Source organism: Bos grunniens, chromosome 7 (assembly GCF_055505025.1).
Source record: "Bos grunniens cultivar Pamir isolate PY7600 chromosome 7, Bosgru_T2T1.0, whole genome shotgun sequence".
Classification (NCBI taxonomy): Eukaryota; Metazoa; Chordata; class Mammalia; order Artiodactyla; family Bovidae; genus Bos; species Bos grunniens.
Genome location: NC_141171.1, coordinates 81540816 through 81568538, shown reverse-complemented (window position 1 = coordinate 81568538; position 27723 = coordinate 81540816). Strand labels below are relative to the sequence as shown.

The 27723-nt window shown below is 36.1% G+C and overlaps 1 protein-coding gene and 1 long non-coding RNA gene across 44 annotated transcripts in view; one reads left to right on the top strand and one right to left on the bottom strand.

Annotated features, from left to right (window-relative positions):
• Nucleotides 1–27723, bottom strand: part of LOC147369883 (uncharacterized) — a 192638-nt gene that overhangs the window by 33760 nt on the left and 131155 nt on the right. For 4 of the 6 annotated variants that reach the window (XR_015168049.1, XR_015168044.1, XR_015168045.1 and 1 more), the window contains one exon: nucleotides 7860–7997. This is a non-coding gene — a long non-coding RNA (uncharacterized LOC147369883). Of the gene's footprint in view, nucleotides 1–50; nucleotides 223–688; nucleotides 761–7859; nucleotides 7998–27723 lie in introns of those variants that run through there. The other 2 variants (XR_015168047.1, XR_015168048.1) reach the window with 2 other exon arrangements.
• The window catches only part of SSBP2 (single stranded DNA binding protein 2), a 311630-nt gene that overhangs the window by 192181 nt on the left and 91726 nt on the right, over nucleotides 1–27723 (top strand). The window contains exon 5 of one of the 38 annotated variants that reach the window (XM_086412838.1): nucleotides 98–24123. The exons of the other annotated variants lie outside the window; for them this stretch is intronic. Coding sequence (XP_086268964.1) covers nucleotides 98–205 — 108 coding nt within the window. The 3' untranslated portion in view covers nucleotides 206–24123. Of the gene's footprint in view, nucleotides 1–97; nucleotides 24124–27723 lie in introns of those variants that run through there. 38 annotated transcript variants of the gene reach the window in all.

Here is a 27723-nt window from a genome sequence, read left to right as displayed (position 1 = left end):
ATGAGAGAGTTTAAGTGACTCAGCCAAGACCACACAGAAATTGTGATAGGGCTGGATGACCACTGGCCTGTAGTGAGAATTCCAACTTTCTCAGCAGAGCGGGGAATCAGCAGTAATGCGGTCTCATCATTACCAGTCTTCCATGAACTCCTGCTGTGCTCCAAGTCCGCATCCTGGCAGTTTGTATCTCTGTCAGAAGCTGTGACCTATTTTTAGTGTTGCCTTTTCAAGGGAAGAGATAGTATTGCATGCTATGTTACATACATTGGTGTGCAAAAGAGATGAAAAATTTATGAATTGTGAGTCTACTTTGCACGTGCAAGCTCTTTATAATTACTAAATGTCTATCACCATTCAAGTCATAAATTAACTAAGAAATTAAACTCTTCCAAACAGTGCTTATTCTACCATCTCCTCCCTACAAGCGCACCTTTATGTTATTTTCTGTAATTTTGTTTTACTTGTCTTGAGTGTGTAAAATCTCTGGTTTCTTCATATAGTTTCTGACTATAATTAAATCTATGGTTTATTCCGTTTCTTAAATATGGATATTTATTTTAAATATATACTTTGTGAAACCAATTCAGCCATGTGATGAGGGCTAAACATACTTTATATAGACTGTTGTTTGCTTATGTATCACTCAATACAAGAATTAACACAGATATTCACACATTCACAGACTTACCCAGCTAAAGTTATTAGTTTCATGCTAGCCAAGCAGGAGATGCTGGTTCAATCCCCGAGTCGGGAATATCCCCTGGAGAAGGAAATGGCAACTCACTCCAGTATTCTTACCCGGAAAATCCCATGGACTGAGGATTCTGGTGGGCTTTGGTCCATGGTGTTACAAAAGAGTTGAACACAACTTAGCGACTAAATAATAAGATGAAACAAGATAAATCTGTAAACAATTTTTTCTAATCCCAAATGAATGCAAATGGAAAATGGATGAAAGCAATCACAAATATTTATAGTTTATATTTGTTTAAAAATACATATCTGTGGTAGATGGTTAGTCAAATGTGAGTTGATATACTTATACCTTCTCATATTTAATTAGTTGTTTTCTTAATATGGCTATCCAGGTGGCTCAGTGGTAAAAAGTCCACCTGCCAATGCAGGAGACACGGGTTTGATCTCTGGGTTGAGAAGATCCCCTGGAGAATGAAATGGCAACCCACTCCAGTAAAATGTCCTGCTCCAAGTTCTTTGAAGTTCTCTGAAACTTAACAACTACCATCTAAAGCATAATCACTTTAGAAATATTTAATAGTTATCAACATTTTAATAGTCTTATAGCCATTTTTTAAGAGTACACATGATATAAAAAGGAAAATGACATAAAAATAAATACAAATTCTTATTATTCTAAATTTAATAGAGTATACATTTTTAAATTCTAGACAACTTAATTTTTTATATGGTTTTCAGTACTGAAATATAATTACTGAATCCTGTAATTGACAAATGACTATCAAAAAAATTCCAGTAAGATTTGAGTGCTTTACTGGAAGAAATTCTGTTATATTCCTTTATGGAAAAGGATACTTTTACTAAGTAGTAGAGTACAAGTAGATAATTGTCTTAGAGTCTCATTTGTTGTTCAAGCTTTCCCATTTCAAGAGACTGATTCTAGAATTCCAGAATTTTATAGGTTAACTCAGAATAAAACAAGCATCTGCATTTCTGAAAGTTTTAAAATTATGAGTATAATAAAACTGCAAAAGTGGATACAAAAGATGCTTCACTTGAAATACTATTAATTAGAAAACCTGGTGCTTATGCATGTGTTAAATATCTTCTGAATATAGAATCATCAAATTTATTATTATGAAACAGATACATATACTTAGGAAAAATAAGGTCTTGTTTATCTAATTGCTGAAACCAAATGTATTTGAAGATGTAGTGAGATAATACAGAACAGAAAAATCTTAGAGGCTAGTTAATTAGCTGTTTTTACAGTAAAAATAAATTGATTTCTAATTAATTATAAAAACATGAGCTTTCTTTTTTGTATGATTACTATTCTTACAGTAAAATATGATGCCTGTATTTTGGAAACTCAGAATAAGTCCTTATCCATGATCACGAAATATAAATAAAAAGCCATATCCTGAAATTATATATACATGTTTAAGTCAAGTAGAGTTTGTTGATCATGTGAGATATATATAAAGAATCAAATTGTCCCATTCAGCTAAGAACTAAGGGTTAGTTTGAAGATTTAAATCATTTGTAAAAATTCAGAATAAAGGTTAAGTAATGGATCAATGTGATATTTTTATCCTCCTTTTAAAATCTTTAAACTGTTGCTTTTCATTTTCTCATTAATAAAACTTCTTTGGTAAAACAAATTGGGATAATTTAATATGTTGTTTTTATAACACTTTATTTAACACCTAGCTATTAAGTCTAAGGTGCTGAATCAGATTTCATTAGATAATGAGAGTGTAAGACATTATTGTGGTCTCCATGGAATTTGCAATATAGAGTCAAGACCAAACATAAAAAGTTAAAAAAAAAAATGTTAGACTTCAAAGATTAAAATGTCATCAAAAGTATAGTTATGCTTTTCAAATTCTAGAAAGTAGATTTGAAGTATAAAACATAGGTAACTACTAATTAATATTCAAGTATAGCAACAAAGGCTAAAAATTAATTTGCATTGAAGTTCAATTAGTACATCAACAAGCAGGAGTGAATATATCAGAGATATTCTTTCATATCTTTGAGCTGTGAATCTGCACATGTAGAGATTGGAAGGAAGGATATGGGGAAGTATAATGTAAAAAAGAAGGGGACTTGGTGTCCTCTCAAGAGAAGACCACTGTCTCAGAAAAGTAGGCACAGAAAAAGAGGATGAATATACCAAATCCTATTGACCTTAAGATTATGACTTCTTATGGTACTTTACAAAATCAAAATGCCATACTGATATGATAGTAAGTGTTCTGTAAAATCACTATCATAATAATCTCTAATTGTGTGTTCTTTTAGTAGATCTTTCAATAGATACTGTCAAACCCCATTTGTATATAGGATAATGACATAGGCATTGTTCTTCTTTCCAAGGGGTCTACAGCTCTAGCTTGGTGGAGCAGATGCATGTACAAAACAAGAACGGGATATAGGATGTATGTACGCCTGGAAATAGGATGAAAATAGGCCTGGAAACCCAGTTCAGAACAGGGAGGGTCATATTATAGCTTAAAAAACATAGAATTAATTTAGATAAATAGATTCATGGAAAACATTTGGATATATCAGTGATATGTTTAGAGCAGAGATGTTTGACAGCATGATCTGACAGTATCAGAGGAAATGAGAGATTGATCAGTGGAGAGAGAGAAAGACAGAAAGATAGATCAAATGCTATTTTATTTCAATGGTTCAGTTAAGATGAAAAACAAAGTTATGGGTTATAGGACAAACAAAGTTATAGGTTAAAAGGACAAAGATGATTTTGAAAAATTTGGAAATTTAAGATCTTTAAGCCTTGAAGCCAAATAGTGACTCAGCAGTTAGAAGTTTATTTTGATAACTTTAAAAATATATGGTATGCCTTGCTTATCAAGCATCTAGGTTAGTCTTTCTCAGATGAAAATGAATATAATGCTACTTAAGTATGTATTAAATCTCAGCTTATAAAACTACCTCCTAATATTAAGCATTTTAAAACATTTCAGAGCTTGCATGAGGAAGAGAAAGGAAGGACAGTTTTTACTCATTTCCCTTTAATTCATACAGATGTCATTGAAGAACACTATTTGGGCAGAAGTAATGTACATTAGATCCATAGTTAAAACATTTTCTAAGAACTGTAAGCCTGGTATAGTACTATCTGAACATATATTTCTTGATAGGCCTTATTTATTTCTTTGGTCAAGATTTACCCCTTACTAAAAGCCCAAAGTATATGAGTGATGATTAGTCTAGCTGAGAATGCCCATCAATCATAATTGATTATTGCAATCCCTATCAAGCTACCACCAGTGTTTTTCACAGAACTAGAACAAATAACTTCACAATTTGAATAATTGATTACTCAAAGAATAATTGAATTCTTTGTGAGTGATTTTTGAGAAAATGTATATATTCAGACTCTTCAGAATGTATTGTGACATTTAAAATTTTATGTTTATAAGATTGGCATGGTGTTGCTGCTGCTGCTGCTAAGTCGCTTCAGTCGTGTCCGATGCTGTGCGACCCCATAGACAGCAGCCCACCAGGCTCCTCCAGGCAAGAATACTGGAGTGGGTTGCCATTTCCTTCTCTAATGCATGAAAGTGAAAAGTGAAAGTGAAGTCGCTCAGTCGTATCCAACTCTTTGTGACCCCATGGACTGCAGCGTACCAGGCTTCTCCGTCTATGGGAGTTTCTAGGCAAGAGTATTGGAGTAGGTTGCCATTGGCATGGTGTTAGGAGGCAAATTTCTTTTGTAAAGTCACTTTTTATAAAAATAATTGAATTATACATATGCTGGTTTTTCTGTTCTTCAATAGCCTGTTCAATAGTTACCATGGAGTCATAATATTTTACTAAATTTAGTGAAGAGGATAAATGTAAATGACACTTGTTCTAAGAAAATTAAGGTCTTTGTAACAAAGACCAGCAGTTTTATCTTGGAACATATATGAAGAATTCTGCTAATAAAAAGTTTTATCCCTTAGACTTCAAAGACCTGTTACTATAAATGTAACAAGCCTAAAAAGTACTAAAGCTCTTGAAAGTTAAGCTTTAAAACGCTGAGAAAGTGTTCACACATCTTGTGGTAGTAGACATTTTCAAATTTCACCTAAAAATTGACTTCTATATCAATATAATAACTCAAACTGTATAGCAGTTTGGCTTAAAGACTTGATTGGTTGAAGTATATAATAATCTCATGGATCGGAAGAATCAATATAGTGAAAATGAGTATACTACCCAAAGCAATCTATAGATTCAATGCAATCCCTATCAAGCTACCACTGGTGTTTTTCACAGAACTAGAACAAATAATTTCACAATTTGTATGGAAATACAAAAAACCTCCAATAGCCAAAGCAATCTTGAGAAAGAAGAATGGAACTGGAGGAATCAACCTGCCTGACTTCAGGCTCTACTACAAAGCCACAGTCATCAAAACAGTATGGTACTGGCACAAAGACAGAAATACAGATCAAGGGAACAAAATAGCCCAGAGATAAATCCATGCACCTATGGACACCTTATCTTTGGTAAAGGAGGCAAGAATATACAATGGAGAAAAGATAATCTCTTTAACAAGTGGTGCTGAGAAAACTGGTCAACCACTTGTAAAAGAATGAAACAAGAACACTTTCTAACACCATACACAAAAATAAACTCAAAATGGATTAAAGATCTAAACGTAAGACCAGGAACTATAAAACTCCTAGAGGAAAACATAGGCAAAACACTCTCTGACATAAATCACAGCAGGATCCTTTATGACCCACCTCCCAGAATGTTGGAAATAAAAGCAAAAATAAACAAATGGGACCTAATTAAAATTAAAAGCTTCTGCACAACAAAGGAAACTATAAGCAAGGGGAAAAGACAGCCTTCAGAATGGGAGAAAATAATAGCAAACGAAGCAACTGACAGTTAATCTAAAAAATATATAAGCAACTCCTGCAGCTCAATTCCAGACAAATAAACGACCCAATCGCAAAATGGGCCAAAGAACTAAACAGACATTCTCCAAAGAAGACGTACAGATGGCTAACAAACACATGAAAAGATGCTCAGCATCACTCATTATAAGAGAAATGCAAAACAAAACCACAATGATGCACCATTTCACGCCAGCCAGAATGGCTGCTATCCAAAAGTCTACAAGCAATAAATGCTGGACAGAGGGTGTTCAGGAAAAGGAACCCTCTTACACTGTTGGTGGGAATGCAAACTAGTACAGCCACTGTGGAGAACAGTGTGGAGATTCCTTAAAAAACTAGAAATAGACCTTCCATATGACCCAGCAACCCCACTGCTGGGCCTACACACTGAGGAAACCAGAATTGAAAGAGACATATGTACCCCAATGTTCATCGCAGGAAGCAACCTAGATGTCCATCAGCAGATGAATGGATAAGAAAGCTGTGGTACATATACACAATGGAATATTACTCAGCCATTAAAAAGAATGCATTTGAATCAGTTCTAATGGGGTGGATGAAACTGGAGCCTATTATACAGAGTGAAGTAAGCCAGAAAGAAAAACACCAATACAGTATACTAACGCATATATATGGAATTTAGAAAGATGGTAATGATAACCCTGTATGCGAGATAGCAAAAGAGACACAGATGTATAGAACAGTCTTTTGCACTCTGTGGGAGAGGGCGAGTGTGGGATGGTTTGGGAGAATGGCATTGAAACATGTATATTATCATATGTGAACTGAATTGCCAGTCCAGGTTTGATGCATGATACAGGGTGCTCAGGGCTGGTGCACTAGGATGACCCAGAGGGCTGGGATGGGGAGGGAGGTGGGAGGGGGTTCAGGATGGGGAACACATGTACACCCGTGGCGGATTCATGTCAGTATATAGCAAAACCAATACAATATTGTAAAGTAATTAGTCTCCAATTAAAATAAATAAATTTAAAAATATATCATTATACAGGATAGGTTAGTGATGATGAATACAAGCTTTGAAATCAGAACTGAATTTAAAGGGATTTTGGTACATAGTTTGTACCAAACTGAATTTGGACAAACTGAATAGCATATTTGTGCCATAGCTTCTTATCTGTAAAGTGGGAAACATAATGCTATTCATGGCTAGCATAAGTGAGATCATGTGATTAAATGAGATCATATAAAGCACTTGGTACATGCAAGGCCTAACAACCAGTATGTGCTCAATAAATGGTAGCCATCATGCTCGTTTTTGATAAGATTAGCTGGGTTTATACTTAAGCATTCTCTTTAAAAACTATTAAAGGCAAAAGGAAAGTAAGTGAATTTCATTTGTCTACCAAGAATGGAATGGACTTTAGATTCTAGGAGCATAGGTTCTTTGCCATAGCATGTCATAGCATGACAGAGAAATAAAAAATAAAATACTCTGTTTTCTTACAGATCAGTTTTTCCCTTCCTGTCTCTTCTGAAACACTTTTTGTGGTATCACATTAAAGATTTTGCATTAACACCATTTTCCCTCCTAGTTTGGTGTATGTTGCTTTTTTGCATTATACAAGAATTATTCTAACATTTGTACCAGCTGCCCTGCTGTGCCCCTGAAAACACAAAATGTGTTTTATTCATTGTTATATTTCCCCGAGTACATCACAACTAATACACACTCAACAAGTATCATAAATGAATCCCCTGAACCTCAGTTATTTCATATACTATGCCTGAGAGAGCTACTTGTATCTTTATCAACTAATCAGAATAAACTATGTGGTTATGTTTTCAGACTTCATTCACAAACCTAATTCTTTCTATGACTATCATTATTATTATTACTACTACTAATTATTTCTATTACTACTCCTTGAAATATTTTTATACTTTAGTCAAGTGGTTATAGAATGATTGTAAATTTCAGTGCATTATAGTAAAAATTTGTTTCTTGCTTAAGTGTGGATAGGATTGCCAGATAAAGGATGCCCAGGCAGAGTGACATTAGCATAATGGTAGCATAAAGCAACCCTCATTTTTGTCCCCCCAACTTCAATAACAAAAGTCTGACATCCATCCATTAACTCAGTGGCATCATCAACTTGATGGACATGAGTTTGAGCAAACTCTGGGAGACGGTAAAGGACAGGGAAGCCTGTCATGTCCATGGGGTCACACAAAGTTGGATACTACTTAGCGACTAAACATTAACAGAAATACCTCTGTGGGAGTTGTGGAATCCAGCCACCTCGCCAACCAGCGCATGGGGTAATAGGTAATCAATTTGGGTACCAGCTGTGGAACCTACAGGAGACTGTGAACCAATTCTGGACACTCTTGGCTGCAGTCTTGGAGCACCTGCAGAACAGAGATGAGAGAACCTTTGTGAAAGTCCAGGTTTCTAAAACCCTATTAGAGATGGGGGAGAAAAAAGAGTCTGGGTGCATTGAAGTGGGTAAGAGGAATAGTTCCTCTCTGCCAGCATCATTCCTCCTCCAAGGAGGCGCAGTTTAGGGCTACGCTACACAGCTGGTAGCTGTGTGGAATACTGCCAGAGAGACACATTCCTCTCTCACAACATCCAGAGCATTAAAGAGGGAGCTTCCTGGCTAGGGGAGGAAGCAGAGTAGGAGAGCAGCATAATGCTCCGAAAGGGCATTAGCAGAATAAACCTGCTGACTGTGCTCTGGACTCCATGAGAACGTTCACCCACCAGCCAAAGGGAAAACTTCACCCTTGGATCCCCTCAACTGACCAATGGACATCCCCAGTGTATGCTTGCCAAACCCACACCTCTCCCCATTCTGTCACTGGCTCCCTGGGTGGCTCCCAGGGCTGCTGTGAGAGCAAGCTCTGATAAGCAAGGAGCTCACTCAGACAGCAGACCAGGCTCTGTGGGCAATGGAGAAATAATAAACTTGAGCTGAGGTGCCACCTTCAGAAAAACAGAGGGCTATTAGCATCTGGCCTGGTTCACTGAATCTGAAGACCAGTTTAAGAATTCAACCACCGGAGGGAGCAAGAAGCGTGGAGCATTTGTGTCCATAGGTCAAAGAATACCTCGAAATCTGTATCAGGACTGATACAAGGTATTTTTACTCTAAAGAGAGTTAATAAAAATTGGAGAAGGTGACTGCTGCTTTAAGTGCAAACAACAATGGAAAACTTCAAGGAACATGAAAAATCAAAATCTTGACATCACCAGAAGATCCCAGTAATCTTCTAATAAGCAAATCCAGACATGGAGATTTGCAGTTCACCCGATAAAGAATTTCAAAATGGCAGTTTTAAGAAAAACTCAGTGAACCATTCTTCTTATGAAACAGACTTTGTCTTTTCAGGTGTGCACTTTCAACATAAACTTGGCCATGTATATTCCTGGCAGTACCACTCTTTGCTCTTTAGTTCACAGCTTACTTTTTATAGCAATTGTTTCAAATAACTCCTTTCCAAACGTTCTCAGTTTCAGCTTCTCTCAGTAACAGCTGATAACTTCATGTCCTCTTGGACAGACGACCGAGACCGTCTGGAATGAACTTCATGATATATGCTTTCACCTCGATTAATATCCATTTTCTTTACCAATAGATGATTATATTCTCGTCCTTGCTTTCTGTTTCAGGAGAAAGGTCCTTCTTCCCTTTCTGAACTATGCTCTTAATTTCATTCTTTGTCTCTTAGAAGTCCTGCTTTCAATTTATCATTTTCTTATATGCTTTCCTTATCTAAGTAAAACCTCCACTTGACTGTCTTATTCCTTTTAACTACCTTATGATTTCTGTAGTGTCTTTCTCAGCTAAGATTTTAAAATCCATAGCTACTACCTGTATTTCCTAGCAACTTCGTTTTCACACCTTATGCTATAGCTTTCACACTAAACCTCACTGTAATTATATTTCTTTGCCTTGTTAATTCTTATTTACTTCAACAGTAAGCTCCAGAATAATAATTTACAAGAAGCATTCTTTAAACTCCCCAGATGAACTCTTCATGAATTTCTCTTTCTTTTTAGTGTGTCTAGTTCCCACTTTATAGTACATTTGTTCCTTTAGAGCTGTAATCATATCTTATTCGTATTTGCAGTGGTTTGCAGTGGTTAATATATAAGCTCATAATTAGTTTTCTTAATTGACCTGAAAGTCAGCATCTTTTCCTTCCCTAAAACTTTTTGATCAGTGTGTCATTCAGCATTTTTAATATTCCAAAGGGTCACCTCTTTTGCCTTCTAAACCTTTCTTGTTTATTCCCTCCAAATTCTTTTTTTGAGAGCCTGTATTTGCCAATGTTTGCCTGGCACCATAAAATTACCACTATATGTATTTACATAGCTTTCAGTGAGCATGTCTTTTAACATTTTCTGTGCTCTTGGGCACAGGAGATTTAGTGATTTAAATAAGGCAGCCCTCCTCTCCTGAAAACTTCACTGACTCAAATGAGAGAAGAACATTCAAATGATCGTAAGTTATACGTTGCACTATGCCAGGTAATAGACTTTCTCCCGTATGACATGAGGTACCTTCATTCATTCATTTGAAAGTTTTCATATGAAGATTTGATATGAGCGCATCTGTGCTTATAAAAAGGTAATTATTGGCAGCCTTAAATGTGGGCCTGAGAGAAACAGGAAAAAAACAGGGGCTGTTGTAACAATCTTTCATAAAACACAAGGGAGGACTTGATTTTGACAGTGGCTGTGGGACAAGGATGGGAAAACATCCAAGATATTCATCTAACTTTCGTCTTTCATCCATGTTTCAGTTGTGTATTTTCCCATTGGATTCTCAAATACCTCTACATGTATATCAACTCAAACTAGAAACAAATAACAATAGAAACAATAGCTAATATTTAATGATCCTTATATGCCAGCAGATTTGGAAAATTCAGCAGTGGCCACAGGACTGGAAAAGGTCAGTTTTCATTCCAATCCCAAAGAAAGGCAATGCCAAAGAATGCTCAAACTACCGCACAATTGCACTCATCTCACACGCTAGTAAAGTAATGCTTAAAATCCTCTAAGCCAGGCTTCAGCAATATGTGAACCGTGAACTTCCAGATGTTTAAGCTGGTTTTAGAAAAGGCAGAGGAACCAGAGACAAATTGCCAACATCCCCTGGATCATCGAAAAAGCAAGAGAGTTTCAGAAAAACATCTATTTCTGCTTTATTGACTATGCCAAAGCCTTTGACTGTGTGGATCACAGTAAACTGTGGAAAATTCTGAAAGAGATCAGAATACCAGACGACCTGACCTGCCTCTTGAGAAAACTGTATGCAGGAAGCAACAGTTAGAACTGGACATGGAACAACAGACTGGTTCCAAACAGGAAAAGGAGTATGTCAAGGCTGTGTATTGTCACCCTGTTTATTTAACTTGTATGCAGAGTACATCATGAGAAATGCTGGGACTGGAAGAAACACAAGCTGGAATCAAGATTGCCGGGAGAAATATCAATAACCTCAGATATGCAGATGACACCACCCTTATGGCAGAAAGTGAAGAGGAACTAAATAGCTTCTTGATGAAAGTGAAAGTGGAGAGTGAAAAAGTTGGCTTAAAGCTCAACATTCAGAAAACTAAGTTCACAGCATCTGGTCCCATCACTTCATGGGAAATAGATGGGGAAACAGTGGAAACAGTGGCTGACCTTATTTTCTGGGCTCCCAAATCACTGCAGATGGTGATTGCAGCCATGAAATTAAAAGATGCTTACTCCTTGGAAGGAAAGTTATGACCAACCTAGACAGAATATTCAAAGGCAGAGACATTACTTTGCTAACAAAGGTCCGTCTAGTCAAAGCTATGGTTTTTCCAGTGGTCATGTATGGATGTGAGAGTTGGACTATAAAGAAAGCAGAGCACCGAAGAATTGATGCTTTTGAACTGTGGTGTTGGAGAAGACTCTTGAGAGTCCCTTGGACTGCAGGGAGAGCCAACAAGTCCATCCTAAAGGAGATCAGTCCTGGGTGTTCATTGGAAGGACTGATGCTGAAGCTGGAACTCCAATACTTTGGCTACCTGATGCGAAGAGCTGACTCATTTGAAAAGACCCTGTTGCTGGGAAAGATTGGGGGCAGGAGGAGAAGGGGACGACAGAGGATGAGATGGCTGGATGGCATCACCGACTCGATGGACGTGGGTTTGGGTGGATACCAGGAGTTGGTGATGGACAGGGAGGCCTGGCGTGCTGTGGTCCATGGGGTCACAAAGAGTCGGACACGACTGAGCGACTGAACGGAATGATCCTTTACTTTGTGTCATTTATTCTAACTGCTTTATTTGAATTCACTCATTATTTCTCCAACAACTTTACATGATAGGTACTTTTATTATGCACACTTTCTGAAGGAGGAACCATTGCACTGAGAGTTTGAGCAGCTGACTAGTATCACACAAGGTCCGTGTTCTTCTGGTTTTTCGTTTATTTATTTTTAACCACAGTACTATACTGTCTGGACCCTGGAGGAGGGCATGGCAATCCACTCCAGTATTCTTGCCTGGAGAATCCCATGGACAGAGGAGCCCGGCAGGGGTGGCAAACAGTCGGACACGACTGAAGTGACTTAGCAGCAGCAGCGTACTATCTGAAACCTGCATTGTTTTGCTCCTGCCTTCTCGTCTGTGTTCATTCCTTTGTATCACCATGTCTGCCATCCATTTTTTCAAACTGAAAACCTGGATCTTTTAAAATGCTGGTGTCTGCTTTCAGTTTTTATTCGTTTTTCTTTCCTCTTTTTACTGCCAGAAAAATGTCACTATTATCATGTTACTGAGTTGCTTCATATCTTCGAGACATATAATATCCATCAACTCAATCAAATACACCGTGGTATAGTTCCCAGCATTCTTGATGTATTTTCCAGAATTCCCAGCAACTGGTTCTATCTCATGTATCCACAACTGTTTCTTCCCCTGATGACCAAGCAAGGACATTTCCTGTCTTCTATAGTTCCTTTGTATTTCATTGCTTTCTTAGTTTTTTGTTTTTATTCTGGTCTGGAATTTTATTTATTTTTATTCCTTTCTATAAGGAATATTCTTCTTCAAGATTCTGCTTAACCATGATAATCTTCTGTGAAGTTAATCCCAGTGTTTGGTTGTTTTTGTCTTACTGTAGGTTCCTGTAGCACTTAATAATAAGCTGTTTTCTGAATTACCTGTGCCTTTGGTGAGGTGATCCCTGAGTTGGGAAGATCCCCTGGAGAAGGGAAAGGCTACAAACTCCAGTATTCCGGTCTGGAGAATTCCATGGACTGTATAGTCCATGGGGTTGCAAAGAGACAGACATGACTGAGTGACTTTCACTTTCACTTTGGTGACACTGGTCTCCTGGGTATTGCAGAAAGGACTGGGACTTCTCTGGGATCACCTTATCAGAGCTGCATCGGGGGATTAGTGTGTGTGGGATGGGTTGCCATGCCTCAACTTGGGCATGAATACCCATGGTTTCTCACAAAGAACGTGAGATGGTTTCATACCCAGGGTTTCATACAAAGAACGTGTAATATTTTTAACAAGGCAGTGAAATACACTGTAGTTTATAATAACTTTTCCCCCAGTCTGAATGGTGTTTGTTTCCTTCTGAGATCTTTTTTTTAACTTTCCACTTGAGTGCAGTTTTGGGGGCTAGAACGCACACAGGATAGTTGGTCTCACCCCATAGTTGTGTTTTTACCCTTATGTATCGTACTTGATTATATGCAGTACCTTACACAAGCAAATAATCATTCTTTCTTTTCCACAGTAAGCTTAAGAATAGAATCTTACATCCTGCTTCACTCAACTACATCTGGCAAGTGTCAAGTCTAAAATAGAAACATAATAAATATGTTTGTAAATTTCAAATGGAGGCTCCCTATATTACTGTACTGTGATAAATCTATAACAGCTAATGTGTCTATAGCCGTTCTCATCAGCTAATGTGTACATTTAAGCTGTGAACTTTCTCTACTGTTGTAGCTATCCAAGTTTTAAAATGTAGGACTTTTGTAGTCCGATCTAAATAGTTTTCCACTGTGGTTTTATGTATTTATAAATATGTATTTTCAGTTTCTAAAAGTATATAATTCTGGATAATTTTTTAAATTAATTTTATTGCTTTGTGTTCAAAGAATATAATCCATATTATATATATTCTTGGCTGTTCTGTGCCTCTTTGTGGCCTAGTTTGTGATCCATTTTTTATGAATATTCTAAGAGTGTTTGGAAAAGAGTGTACATTTTCTGTTTGTGGATTCAGGGTCTTAGAAGTGTCCATTAAATCAAGCTTGTTAATGGTGGTCAAATCTAAATTTTAATTTGTTTGAATATATCAGTTCCTGAGAAGACTCAGTCTCTCACTGTGATGATGGATTTGTAATTTTGTTACCCGATTTTTTTGCTATGTATATTTTAAAGATGTACTGCTAGATGCATTAGAATCTATATAATTTGCTTGTAAATCATTCCTTTTATTCTTAAGACCCTCTTTATCTACTGATGCTTTTTGCCTTAAATTTTATTTTTAGACAAAATATCTAGTTTTATCTAGTTGAGTAATCACCAATAGTGATTTCACAAAGAAATAAATGGTTATTTTATGGATCCATTTTCAAAATGGTGTTTAAAGTGGAGTTAACTTAATGGTTATATGTGATTGGCAACCATATATTAGAACTTGATCTTGAAAATGAATTATGTGGTCATCTTACAGTAGTCAAATTACTATTCAGATGAAATGATACTAAAAATAAGTTGACATTTCCATGTAATGGCACCACTGATTCATGTTCATCACCTGCAGTGAATGCTAACATGAAGATTGTATAATTTATTTCACTTTAGTGTCCTTTAAAACTGTCCAAGCCTATTTAGAAAATAGCAAAGCATGTACCAGCCACATTGACTTCTGTCAACTTGTCTTCCAGGAACTTGATATGCTTGCTTGACATAAAATAACATGGGCTAGTTTAGATTTAAGATATTAATCCTATAAGTGACATAACACTTATTTTAGCCAGAACAAAACATGCCATCATAATAGCATGGATTCTGTTCAGCTGTTTTTTACTGACCACACACCAGGCATGACTAAACGCTGTGTAAACAAAAAGAGGAAAACACCTTTGATCTTTTAGGGCTAAGTATTTTCAAACTGAAAAGAGAAAATCTCAATGCAACATGGTTGGTACTACAAGAGAATTTATGCAAGAGTTACAGAAACCATAAATTCTCTTACTCATCATTTGTTAATGAAGGTATATATTGCTATAAGTACATACTTAAGGCAGCGATCAATTGTTTTCTCTATAAGAAAATGGAAAAGAAGGACTTAAATGAAAAGAAGTGTGTTTAAAATTCAGTATCAATAAGATTGTTAAAGTAGGTAGGGTGCATGGAATTTCCTCTCTGGAAATATTCTGTAAGAGCCCAGTTATTAGTAAATAAACGTTCTCACTGAATGTCTTACATGTTCTAAACTGAGCTGATGCTTCTCCCTCCGCTTGTCACACTTTGCCCTCCAAACCTGATGTACATCAGGTGCTACCCATCTCGTTGCATCCTCACATTGCTTATGCCACATATCTGGTCATCCATGACACGTCCTTCTTCCTTACTCCCATTTTGTTGGCCTTCATCAGTCTTGGCAATTTTTAAATTTTGAAACATATATTGAATCTATTCACATTTCTTCTCCACTGCTGCCCAAAGACCTCAGCCCACCACAGTGCTACTTCAGAAGGAATCTTCTCTTGCTCCCTCTGTTTCATTTTCTCAAGGGAGCTATCAGAGTTACCTATGTAAAACAATCAATCTGATGATCATATGCATCTATCTCAAAACCGTTTGTCAACTTCTTATTGGCCTTATGATAAAGTTAAATTCATCTCTCGTACCACACTTTGGTATGAGAGCCACACTGACCTTCCTTACCATTTCTTATACTCTGCCACTCTCTTGCCCATCCTAGGGCCTTTACTTTTCAATTCTTTTAGTTTGTAATAATTTAACTCTGTTGCCTCATTTTGCTCCTTTATCACCAACACTTTCTTCAGTTATCTGCTTAAATTTTACTTCTAGGGGACAGTCTGTAATCCTCTAAAGTACATCTCCTTTTTTTTTCTAGCATTTATCACTTTGGTAAATAAATATATAACTGTTTACCCCTCTAAATCATAAGCTCCTGGGAACAGGAATAAGGTCTACTTGTGGTCGTGGTTTAGTCGCTAAGTCATGTCCAACTCTCGCAACCCTGTGGACTGTAGCCTGCCAGGCTCCTCTATCCATGGGTTTCTCCAGGCAAGTATGCAGGAGTGGGTGGCCATTTGCTTCTCCAGGGGATCTTCCCAACCCAGGAATTGAACCCAGGTCTACTACATTGCAGGCAGATTCTTTACCAACTGAACTATAAGGGAAGCCCAAGGTCTATGTGATGTAGTATCAAACATGTAGTGGGCAAAAATATTTGTTGATAGAAGATGCACTAATAAGTGAAAATTACAAGGACAAAAAATTGATTTAAAAATATAAGTAAACCTGAAGCATCTCAGTCATGTCATCACTTTAAAAACTTCAAATTTTTGCAATTGAATTCAAAGCCTTTATGTGTGGAAATACTGTCATATTAAAATTTTTTAATCAAAAATTTACCCTTACTAACCATTATTTACGAAACACTGGATCAAATGAATTTTGCCTCCTTCCAAAAAGCAAATTAACTGTTTAAGGATAAATATTTCTTATCTTGAGAATGTGATGTGAAGAATGTGTCTGAAGGCACATAGTTCCCTAGAAAGATTTACAGATGGTTTAAGGGGTGTTGGCATACTCCAGAGCCCACTACCACTTTGTAATGTAAGATTTTGTGCATTTGTTTTTTTGTTATTGTTAAAAAGTCACACTAGTTTTTTGTGTTGAACACATACTTAACTATCCTTCTCTAAATATTTTAAATAACTCAATGCTGTACATATTGTATATCAGTGACCATCAGTGATTACTATTAATACTATTACGTTGCAGTTGAAGGTTAGAGAAAAAGAATGGTAGGTCAAGTTTGGCCAAAATGTTATCTTAATCTCTGCCTCATGAGATTTACTTTCTTTAATTTAAAGCAGATCTTTAGCATGATTTTCTTTACCTTTCTATATTTACTGAATTTCTCATTTTTAGTCTATTTTTATAGGTGCTATTTTTAAGATCTTTGATAAGGCATTTTTTATATTATCTCTCCACCAAAACATTACACAGATATAAAAGCTCCCTTTGCAGGTATCCCTTAATTTGTATATTTATATGTATTAACACACGATAACATTTTGTTTTGTCTGTGGCAGCAATTAAATACCTCCAGACCTAGTGGCAGAATTAGTTTAAGCCAAGTTAGACTTTATGTTAATAAACAAAGATTTAGAAAACTGGTTCAGTGACTTAGCCCCTGTTTGTAGTTTGGAGGTCATAGAAACAAATATTTTCATTTATTATCATTATTTTTATTTTGTGACTTTTATAATCCATCTGTTATACTACTTTTAACAAAACAGTAATTACCATCTTTTAAAAGTAAACAATAATATTTCTGTTCAAGTTACTTTCAAGTTCTCTTTTTATTCATAATAACTTTTGGAGACGAGATAAATGTTGAAGCTTAGAAATTAACCTTTGCATAGAAATCATCCCAAAATATTGTGATGTAGTGAAATAATATAAATTTTTTCACACCTATTAAAATTTCTGCTTAAGTATATTTGAACTATTTGTATAAAATTTAAGAACTTTAAAAAATTTGTTGTATTAGATATACATGGTTTCAGGTCCATGCTAATAATGCTGTTAAAGGAAAAAACTCAAAAATACTGACTTTAAATTTCTTCCTACAAAAGCTATAAATTACAGAAGAGAAAAAGATATTTCTCAGAAGCTGTGCCTTTTACATAAACTTTTTAACTGACTCTTATGGGATATGACTTCTTAAAAGATGAGTATAGAATGGTTATCTTCCTCCTGGAAAAATTAAATACACAGAGATGACAGTGATTCTTGCTATTGATGCAGAGCTATACTTCCATGACTGTAATTTGTTCTGTGACAAAGTTTTAAAAAAAGAACTTCTTAAATAGATATTCTGCAGTCATGGAATCAGAATAAGCGTGCCTTGGATTCTAAGACAAGCTACTGTAAGATGAGAGAGGAAGCAATTGAGAGAGGGTATGTAGCAGATCATTGAGAGGGAGTCAAGATGGGTGAGTAGATCTGCCATGGAGATCTTAGAGACTGATAGCAGGGAACAGAGGTACGTGCAAATGGTCATCCTTGGGATGCTAGAGAATGAGTATGGGAATGTTCAGCAGGTGGAAAAAGCTGTGCATGGAGAGGGGGAGGGTGATGGAAGAAGCAAGGAGCGCATGTCTAAACAAGCTAACTCTTGGTGTCAAGGGAATCCAACTGCAAAGACTGATGACTCAACCGTGGCAATAGAAGTCCAGTGGCAGAACATGCTCAGAACGAATATGAGGAACAAACTCAATATAATGTTTTCTTATTGTCTCTAAGGCATTGAGATGCTAGTTAGATGGGACCTGGCACTGAAAGCTCAGCAAATCAAAGTAAGGAATGGGCTTTTTCCTGGTATAAGGATGGAAGCTGGTTCCTAGTTTCTTTGAATCAGTGGACAGGGTCAGGGACCATTAGCAAAGTTGATATGATGGTGAATCCTAAATGATGGTTTCAGTTGTCTTTGTATTTTCCTGTCAGTGGAGCTAGCTTGGCTGGAGTCTAGGTGAGACAGGGGATCCTTCAGTTAATAGTCAAGGAGCTGTGTCTCTGTGGCTAAGAAAGTGGAGTTAAGAGTCCTGGCAGGTGATTATAACCGGAGAAAAGACGCTTCCTGTGCCGTTCTTCTCACTGTGCTTCCTGACTCTTAACTGTGGAAGAGAAAAGCCTGAGACATGATTCAAAGCCACTAAAAGATTGTGAGACCAAGAATACCACAAAACTAAACTTTGTTCATTTGGGAGATCGGAAAGACAATTCATTTAATCAAAATTATAGTATTTGCAAATAAGCACTATGCAACAGAGCAAATCCAATAACCTCTAAGAACCCAGAGAGTTCCCTCAATTCTAGGTGCCTCATGGAAAATGTTTTTCAAAATGAAATAGTAATTTTGGAGGAAGGGTGTTATTAGTTTTCTATTTATGACTTAACAAATTGCCACAAATTTATTAGCTTTCAAGTTTATTATCTCACAGTTCTCTAGGTCAGAAGTCAGGGTTGACTGGGCTGTTTAGGTCTCACAAGGCTGAAATCAAGGTCTGGGCCTGCTGGGTTCTTATTAGGAGGCTCTGAGAAGAATCAGCTTTCACACTTATGTAGGTTGTTGGTTGTTGGTAAAATTCAGTTCCTTGTGGTTGTAGGAATTAGCCAGAGACTGCTTTCAGGTTCTAGAAACCACAGTGTTCACAGGCTCCAAGGATTACCCATGGGTATTTATGGGGGGCTAGTCTACCATGCTGCTAAGTCGCTTCAGTCGTGTCCGACTCTGTGTGACCCCATAGACGGCAGCCCACCAGGCTCCCCCGTCCCTGGATTCTCAAGGTAAGAACACTGGAGTGGGTTGCCATTTCCTTCTCCAATGCATGAAAGTGAAAAGTGAAAGTGAAGTCGCTCAGTCATGTCTGACTCTTAGCGACCCCATGAACTGCAGCCTACCAGGCTCCTTCGTCCATGGGGGTTTCCAGGCTAGAGTACTGGAGTGGGTTGCCCTTGCCAGGAAAGCAATTTTTTGCCAAGGGATGACTTTGATTGTCCAGTTTCTCTTACTATAAGAATAGTTAAAATACCTAGACCCCCAAACTGGTAGAAACCTAGGGATTTTTTTTTACTGAATCAATAGTGTAGAAAAAAGACAAAGGCTTCCAGCTTTGAAGTCAAAAAGGAAAAAGTAGGACAACGACCAGAATCAATAACGGTTAAAAACCTAACACTTTTCCCTTGCTTTTCCTTTAAACTATGGTATTTTGAAATACCGCTTAAGGTTATTTTAGTAAGCGTTTGACTAAAATGTCCCCATTTTGTTTCATTTTTAAACAGAAAATTTTATATGCTATTTGAGTTTTCATCACAACTCATAATTTCAAGGAGTATCATCATACTAGGTTCAAAATTCTTTGTGATCAAAATGAATCTGTGCAACTTAGATCAGCCCCAGGCACATAGTAGGTACCTAATATTTGGGTTGCATGTACGGATGCGAAGATATCACCTGGAACTAAATTGTCTCAAAGCAGATTCTTTATGTCCACTCTTTTTCTTTTTTTCCCCTTATAAAGTTATTGAAAATATGGAAGTAGAGAATAGTTCATGTAGTGGTGTAGTTCAAGTAGAGAAGTGTTCCCTCAGTTCATCTTGGGAAGTACAGTCTTACATGTATAAGCTGAATTATTTTACATTACTGCAGCCTAACTTCATTAGCTTATTTCAGGTTTTCATATTTTTTCTACATGTTATTTTGAAAATTTCAAGGGAGAGTTTAGAAATAATACAGTGAATACTCAATACCCCTCACCCAACTAAATCTCCCAATTTTTCAGCCATTTTTCTTATAATCTACCTTTTCTGATTAAAGTTGAATAGAGAATTTAAGGAAGCTGATTTCTGAACTATAAAATATGATGGTTTCTGCTGTTTTGAAAATTAACTAAATCAAAGTCTGCCTGCTAAAGTATTCTTTAGGAATGAAATCATCACTGTGTTTATCAGAGTCCTTTTGCATTTCTCTTGCACTTAAAACATATTTTAGCATCACTAGCTGCTTCCCTTCTATTGCCTGTCATATTTCCCATGCTTCTTGCCTTTTGTGTGAAAAAGGTAGCATTGTGTAGAAATTACCAGCCAAATCAAAGCACCTTTTTTCTTCCGCATGGCAAACATTAGCTGTAATGTTTACATCAATTCTTTTACATTCTGTGTTTCTGAGTACTCAGGAACTACTTTTGATTTTGTTTTTAATGTTATTTCTGAGTCTCGCCCTCTTTTGGAAGCCTAAAGGGTTTGAGTATTATACCCTGGATAATTAAGTTTTGTGAAAACTATCTATAAAATATTTTTAAAACAAGCCTAAAACAGTAGTCAATGATGCTGGTTCTCTGGACTCTTCAGAGAGTGGAGTGGACTAGAGTAGAAAGTGTGTGACACTAAAAATGAATTTGTGAAGACAGGGCAAACTAACGCCCGGCAATAATGAAAGTGATTTTTAGATTGTTTCTAGGATCTAACTTTCCAAAGCAGAAAAACTGGTTCATCACGGTCTGAAAATTACAGTGTTTAATATATTATTGAAACAAGAGGTCTTTTTAAAATTAGAAATGTCTGCATTTAAACTTAAAATTAGGGATTAGGTTTGTCTTAAGTTATTAATAGCGTTTGGTCTTGTTTTTATAGCTATTGACAAAACTGGCAGTGTGTATTTTTAACCCATTGTAATTTTTATTTATATTACAAACAGAAACATGAAATTTCAGAAAGTGTGTGAACACTTTATCAGTTATAACATTCTAACACTTAATTTTTTTTATCTACCATCTTTGATAGATAATTTTTTACCATTTTCATAATTATAATCATATACCCATTTCTGTATTTGGAATGTTTTTAATAGCAGTATATCATAAATAAGACCTTCCCTGATGGCTCAAATGGTAAAGAATCAGGAGACCCAGGTTTGATCTCTGGGTCTCGAAGATCCCCTGGAGAAGGAAAAGGCAACCCACTCCAGTACTCTTGCCTGGAGAATTCCATGGACAGAGGAGCCTGGTGGGCTACAGTCCATGGGTTGCAAAGAATCGGACACGACTGAGTGACTAACGCTTCCTTTTTCATATCATAAATAAACTCCTGTTTCCCAAATAATTCCATTTGCAACTGTGATTTTTGATGGTTGAAACATTCTGTCACTTATTTGTGCTGCAATTTATAGAAGTATTATATTATTATTAAATTTGACTATTTTTTACGATAAATGTATGACAGTGAACATGTTTAATGCACACTGTTTTTCTCATAGTTCACAATTTATACTGGATAGTATCTGAAAAGAAAGATCACTCAATCAAAACGTATTCCTTTTTACAGCACATGGTGTTTGCATGTGAAGTGCTTTCTACAAGTGTACTGACCAGCTTTCCATGCCACTATTGTTCAGTTGCTAAGTCATGTCCAAATCTTTTGTGACCCCATGAACTGTTGCCCATCAGGCTTTTCTGTCCATGGGATTTCCCAGGCAAGAATACTGGAGTGGATTGTCATTTCCTCCTCCAGGGGATCTTCCTGACCCAGGGATCGAACCCACATCTCCTGCATTGGCAGGCAGATTCTTTATCACTGAGCCATCAGGGAAGCCTTTCCATGCCACTGTTAACTTGCTAAAATCCTGTCCTAGCATGATTTCTAAACATATTTCCAAAGTTATCAAAAATATCATAACTATATACTTAGATGCTAAAAACATTTGCAAGATTTGCCAGATCTTTCCTTTACATCTATTAACTGCAAAAAATTTCCCCTCAACTTTTGTAATTAGAAAAAAATAACCCAGATACAATCACTGAAAAGGTTCACATCTCACTAGACAAGAAATTTAGAGATCAATACCTATGGAATTGAAACACTGGGAGTTATAAATATCAGGAAAACATCCATCATATCTTTAGAAGAGAAAAACAGTTTACATCCCAAGGAACAAAAATCAGATGGCATCAGACTTCTCAGCAACATTAATACCAGACAACAGGGGTACAGGGGTGTCTGTAGTTTTGATGTGAGTTTAAAAAGGTATTTGCACATATGAGGATTTGGGAAATGGTATTCATACATCCTCTAGCCAACTAAGAAATGTATGCAAATTGCAACTCATATGAGGAGCACAGTTATGTTATTTTAAGCTGAAAGGGAAAAAACTAGACAAAATTGGAGTTATTTTTTATGTTGAAAGTATAAAGCTGATTATAAAACTGAATGTAGAGGTAAAAATTATTACTGAAAGAAGAGGTGATTAAGACAAAAATTTATACCTAAAACTCTAGGTGTTTATAATGAGGGTTAAGAAATAGAAGAGGGTGATGTAGAATAAGAGAAAGCCACCTTCATTTTTCATAAAGAAAGGTAAACAGTATTGTTTGCATTAACATTAGTACCTTTAAAGCTTAAGATGGAGAAAAGTTTCTTCTTTCTAGCTTTAAAGAACATCTCATTAGATGCATATTAGAGGCCTTTTCTGCTGAGAAGTGGAACAGTTAAACAAAATATAGCATAAAGTTTTAAAACATGTAAAATATCATGTATGAAACGAGATGCCAGTCCAGGTTCAATGCACGATACTGGATGCTTGGGGCTGGTGCACTGGGACGACCCAGAGGGATGGTGTGCGGAGGGAGGAGCGTTCAGGATGGGGAGCACGTGTATATCTGTGGCGGATTCGTTTTGATATTTGGCAAAACTAATACAATTATGTAAAGTTTAAAAATAAAATTAAAAAAAATAAAATAAATGGATGGGAGATGATTTGATATATGAGCACACAAAAAGCTGAGCTTGAAATATTAATATTAGGACAAATAGATTCAAGGCAGTGATTATTAAACATGAAAAAGAAAAATTAAATGGACAAGCAGTAGTTGTAGGGTATTATATATATATTTGAAAGAGCAAGAGGACAAAAATTAGGGACAATATAAAGGTATTTGGCAAATGGATAAAAATGTAGACCAAGAACATGGATATTTTATTAAGTATTCCTGGAATATTATGAAAATCAACCATTGATTAGGCCATATAAAAATTATTCAAAAGTTCCTAAATACAAAAGTTGTGTATCTTGCATGCATGCTAAGTCAATTCAGTCATGTCTGACTCTGTGTGACCCTATGGACTACAGCTCACCAGGCTCCTCTGTCCATGGGGATTCTCCAGGCAAGAATACTGGAGAGGGTTGCCATGCCCTCCTCCAGGGATCTTCCTGACTCAGGGATGGAACCTGCATCTCTTGCATTAGCAGGCAGGTTCTTTACCACTGGGAAGCCCATGGTATGTCTTACCTGGGCACACTTGGGAAACTAGAAACTAAAAATGAAAATAAAACCTCCATCCATTTATAAATTAAAGTATATCTTTGGTTACATGTACAAAGTTTGATATTAGTGTTCTCATTTTTTTCTAAATCATCTAATCAGTATCATTTTGGTTTCCAGTTATATCCAGTAACTCTTTGGAAAATTAAAATTGTATTTATTGGATGATCTAGGGAAAAAGCCATGAATACCACCATCAGACCTTGCAGATGCAATCAAGGATAAATTCAGAGCCAAATTTACAGTTTCATATTATTTATCTTTTTAAAAAAGAGAAAGTATTTACTAATTTATTAAAAAGTTTGAAAATAAAACCTTTTTTAAGCAAAGGAAAGTAGAAAAAAAATTTTAAGAGTAAAATATATTAAATAGGAAAAAAAGGTGAGTTAATAGAACAATTCCTGACAAAGATAATGATGACAATGATGACAACACTCATTCAATTTAGGAGAAAGCAAGTCAGCCTCTGTTAAGGACCAGCAGATCAGGAAGTCAGGCCAGGCCAGGTAGGCAGGCTGTGCTCCAGAGTCATCCAGAGACTAAGGCTAGCGGGGCCTCCGCCATTGTTCAGGGCATTGGTCTTATAGGCATGTCAGAAATTGGATCTGCAATTAAAAGTAAGTAGGAGAAGGCAATGGCAACCCACTCCAGTACTCTTGCCTGGAGAATCCCAGGGACGGTGGAGCCTGGTGGGTTGCCGTCTGTGGGGTCGCACAATCAGACATGACTGAAGCGACTTAGCAGCAGCAGCAGCAGCAGGAGGCATCCAGAAAATGATGTGTACCCCTTTTGCTCACATTAGTAAGAGCTTAATTCTTGGTGAGAGCAACGGAGACCGAGCAGCATCATGTAGCTGGGTTGTGGCCCCTGGCTACTTTTCTCTTACCATGGGAAAAGATGAAGGACAGATGGTGGTGGTCTACTTGCAGGCTCTCACAGCTGCTACAGAGGACCTTTTTAAAACATGTGGAAGTAGTGTGTATATGAATAAAACAAAAAGTCCCAAAGAAATGAAGTTTTCTGGGAAAAGATAAATGAACAGAATTGAAGAAAATAAGATAAAAAATATATAAAAAATAATAAGGACCATAATTACTTCCAAAATTGCCTTTGTATTCAGGCAGTTTTATCACTGCATATTTTTTAACTTCACAAAGTAGATAAACACCATATTATGTAAATTTCTTCAGAGCATTGCAAGAGTTTGCCATCCAGTCCATTTTGAGGAAGCAGAATAATCCTAATGCTTAAATTTGAAAATATAATCTAGCAAGGAATTTTCTAAACCTGTCTCATTTAGAAAATAGATATGAAGATCCTAAATAAAACATTATAGCTAATAAAATTATTAGCCTATTAAAAGGATCATCCATAATGATCAAGCATGACTTACCTCAAATACAATGATGGTTTAAGAAAACTGTCAATGTATAGTACTTATATCATGCTTCCCAAAAGAAAAACTAAATAACACCAATCAAATATGAAAAGGCAATGTGTCTCTTATTATTCCTGACCTTTGAAAATTGTTTAAAAAACACTGGGCATAGAAATATTTCTTAGTATGGTAAAGAACATGTCTTCAACCAATAGCCAAAGTATTTAACTGTGCTCTGCATTAAAATTATGAAGACAGAAAAACTACTGCAGAGCCATGCTTAACCACGATTTTGATTTCTGCAGCTTTTGTTATTCACAGACAACCAGGATCTGAAAAAAATTAAAGATTCAGAAATAGGCAATTTATAACTTTAAAATGCACAGTATTCTGAGTAGCGTGATGAAGTCTCACCCTGTCCTGCGTCGTCCTGCCTAGGACATGAATCATTCTTTTGTCCAGCTTAACCCACCCATTGTTCAGTCAACAGCTGTCTGGGTTATCAAATCCACTCTCATGGTATCACAGTGCTTGTGTTCATGTGACCCTTACTTTGCTTATTAATAGTCCAAAGCACAACAGTAGTGATGTGGGCAATTTAGATACACCAGAAGAAGTTGGAAAAGGCTTCCTTTACGTGAAAAGTTGAAAGTTCTAGACTTAATAAGGAAAGAAAAGCAGTCGTATGCTGAGGTTGCTAAGATCTTTGGTAAGAACAAGTCTTCTATGAAATTGTGACAAAGGAAAAAAGACACCTGTGCTGGTTTTCACACCTCAGACTGCCACAGTGCATGATGAGTACTTAGTTAACGTAGAAAAGGCATAATAACATTTGTGGCTGGAAGACATGAACAAGACTTCAGCAAGAGATCCTCTGAACCAGGTGATAACAAGCCATTTTCTGCCAGTAAGGGATGGTTACACAGATGCAGGAATAGGTTTAGATCAAATAATATAAAAATTACAAAAGAGCTGCATCTGTTGATGAAGAAGCCCCTGCCAGAAATGAGGAAGGAAAGGAGAGAGACCACATTCATAGAACTTATCACAGTATATTGTTATAATCATATTATTTTTAGTTATTGTTGTTCATCTCTTACTGTGCCTAATTTATAAATTAAACTTTAGCGTAATTATATGTGTATAGGAAAAAACATATACAGGGTTCAGTACTATCTGCAGTTTCAGGCATCCAGTGGTCTTGGAATCTATGCCCCATGGATAAGGGATCTACTGTATCAACAGTTTAAATATTTCTCAAAACAATACTTGTATCTGCCTTAAAAATAGCACAAATGTCTTAAGAGTAAATACCAATAATCCTCTGCCAGGTCTCGTCCTACTCATTTCTTCCAATTTCCAATAAGTATACCACTATTTTAGTTTCTGTTATTACCTTCACAATTTTACGTATACTTTAAAGATCGTTTTCCTTTTCTACCAAATGTAGATTTTATGTCTTGATTCCCAGTTTATTCCTAGGCAGCTGGTTCTGTACCATCCTGAGTAACTAAAACTGTTAGTTATTTAACGTGTATTTTATAATCAACTGCATCCTAGTTTTAATTTTAAGCAAAATTTTATTTTATGCCTGTTGTTTTGAAACTTTCTTACAAGAGTATATACAACATTTTTTTTTCCTACCATAGGCTACTAGTGATAATAATTAAGGTTAAAATAAGAACTCTTCTAGCTTTTATTTTAGATTGTAAAAAAAGGAAAATATAAAATAACAGCATTCCTCACTGTTCTTTACATTCAGAAATCAGGAATTAGAGAATGAAAATAGTATTAAAATAGCATTGAAGAGAAAATGGGAAGTGGTGCTAGACACATATACAAGGGAAAAGTAAATAACATGAGGAAGGAGCATAGGTTGGCTTGTGCCTTGTTGCAAGGTAGAAAGATATGAAAACACAAAATCCAAGAAAGGAGACTTAAATATATAGCAACATGAAGACTCATTTTGCGGTGACTCTTTAAAGTTCATTGTAATATTTTCCTTGGGAAAGCAAATAATTGTTCCATAATTTATTTCATTTGAAAATATCAAATTTAATATATTGTATTTATAAAAAGTAAGTACAGATAGTGATTTAGGAAAACATTTTTAAAATAAAAAGTAAAATTTTCACTTTCAAAAAAGCATTGAAATTCAAGTCATGTGGCAAAGTAAGTTAAGAGCAGTTAGAAAATACAAACCTGAAAGTATATATTAAAATCATATAAATTAAACCAGCAAAAAGAAAAATGTTTTAATGGTAATTAATATTTTTACATTTGCTCCAAAAATATTCACTTAATTAGAAGAAATATTTTTAAACCATGTTATTTATATGTCTTTCTTTTTCACAGGAGAGAGAACATAAAAAGTCAACCCTAAATAATTGTGGATATATTATAAAGGATTTTCCATGGTATTCTAATGGGAATTCACACAAATCCAGTGAAGCTAATGCTTTGTAGTAGCTCTTAGTATAATTAAATTATTTGCTGTCCTTTTGTAATTCAGTCACAACCCCCACCCCCAGAATAATACATACTTTACGAGTTAGAACCAACAAAATGTTTGTGGATCCTCAAGTCATGAGATAAATTTGTC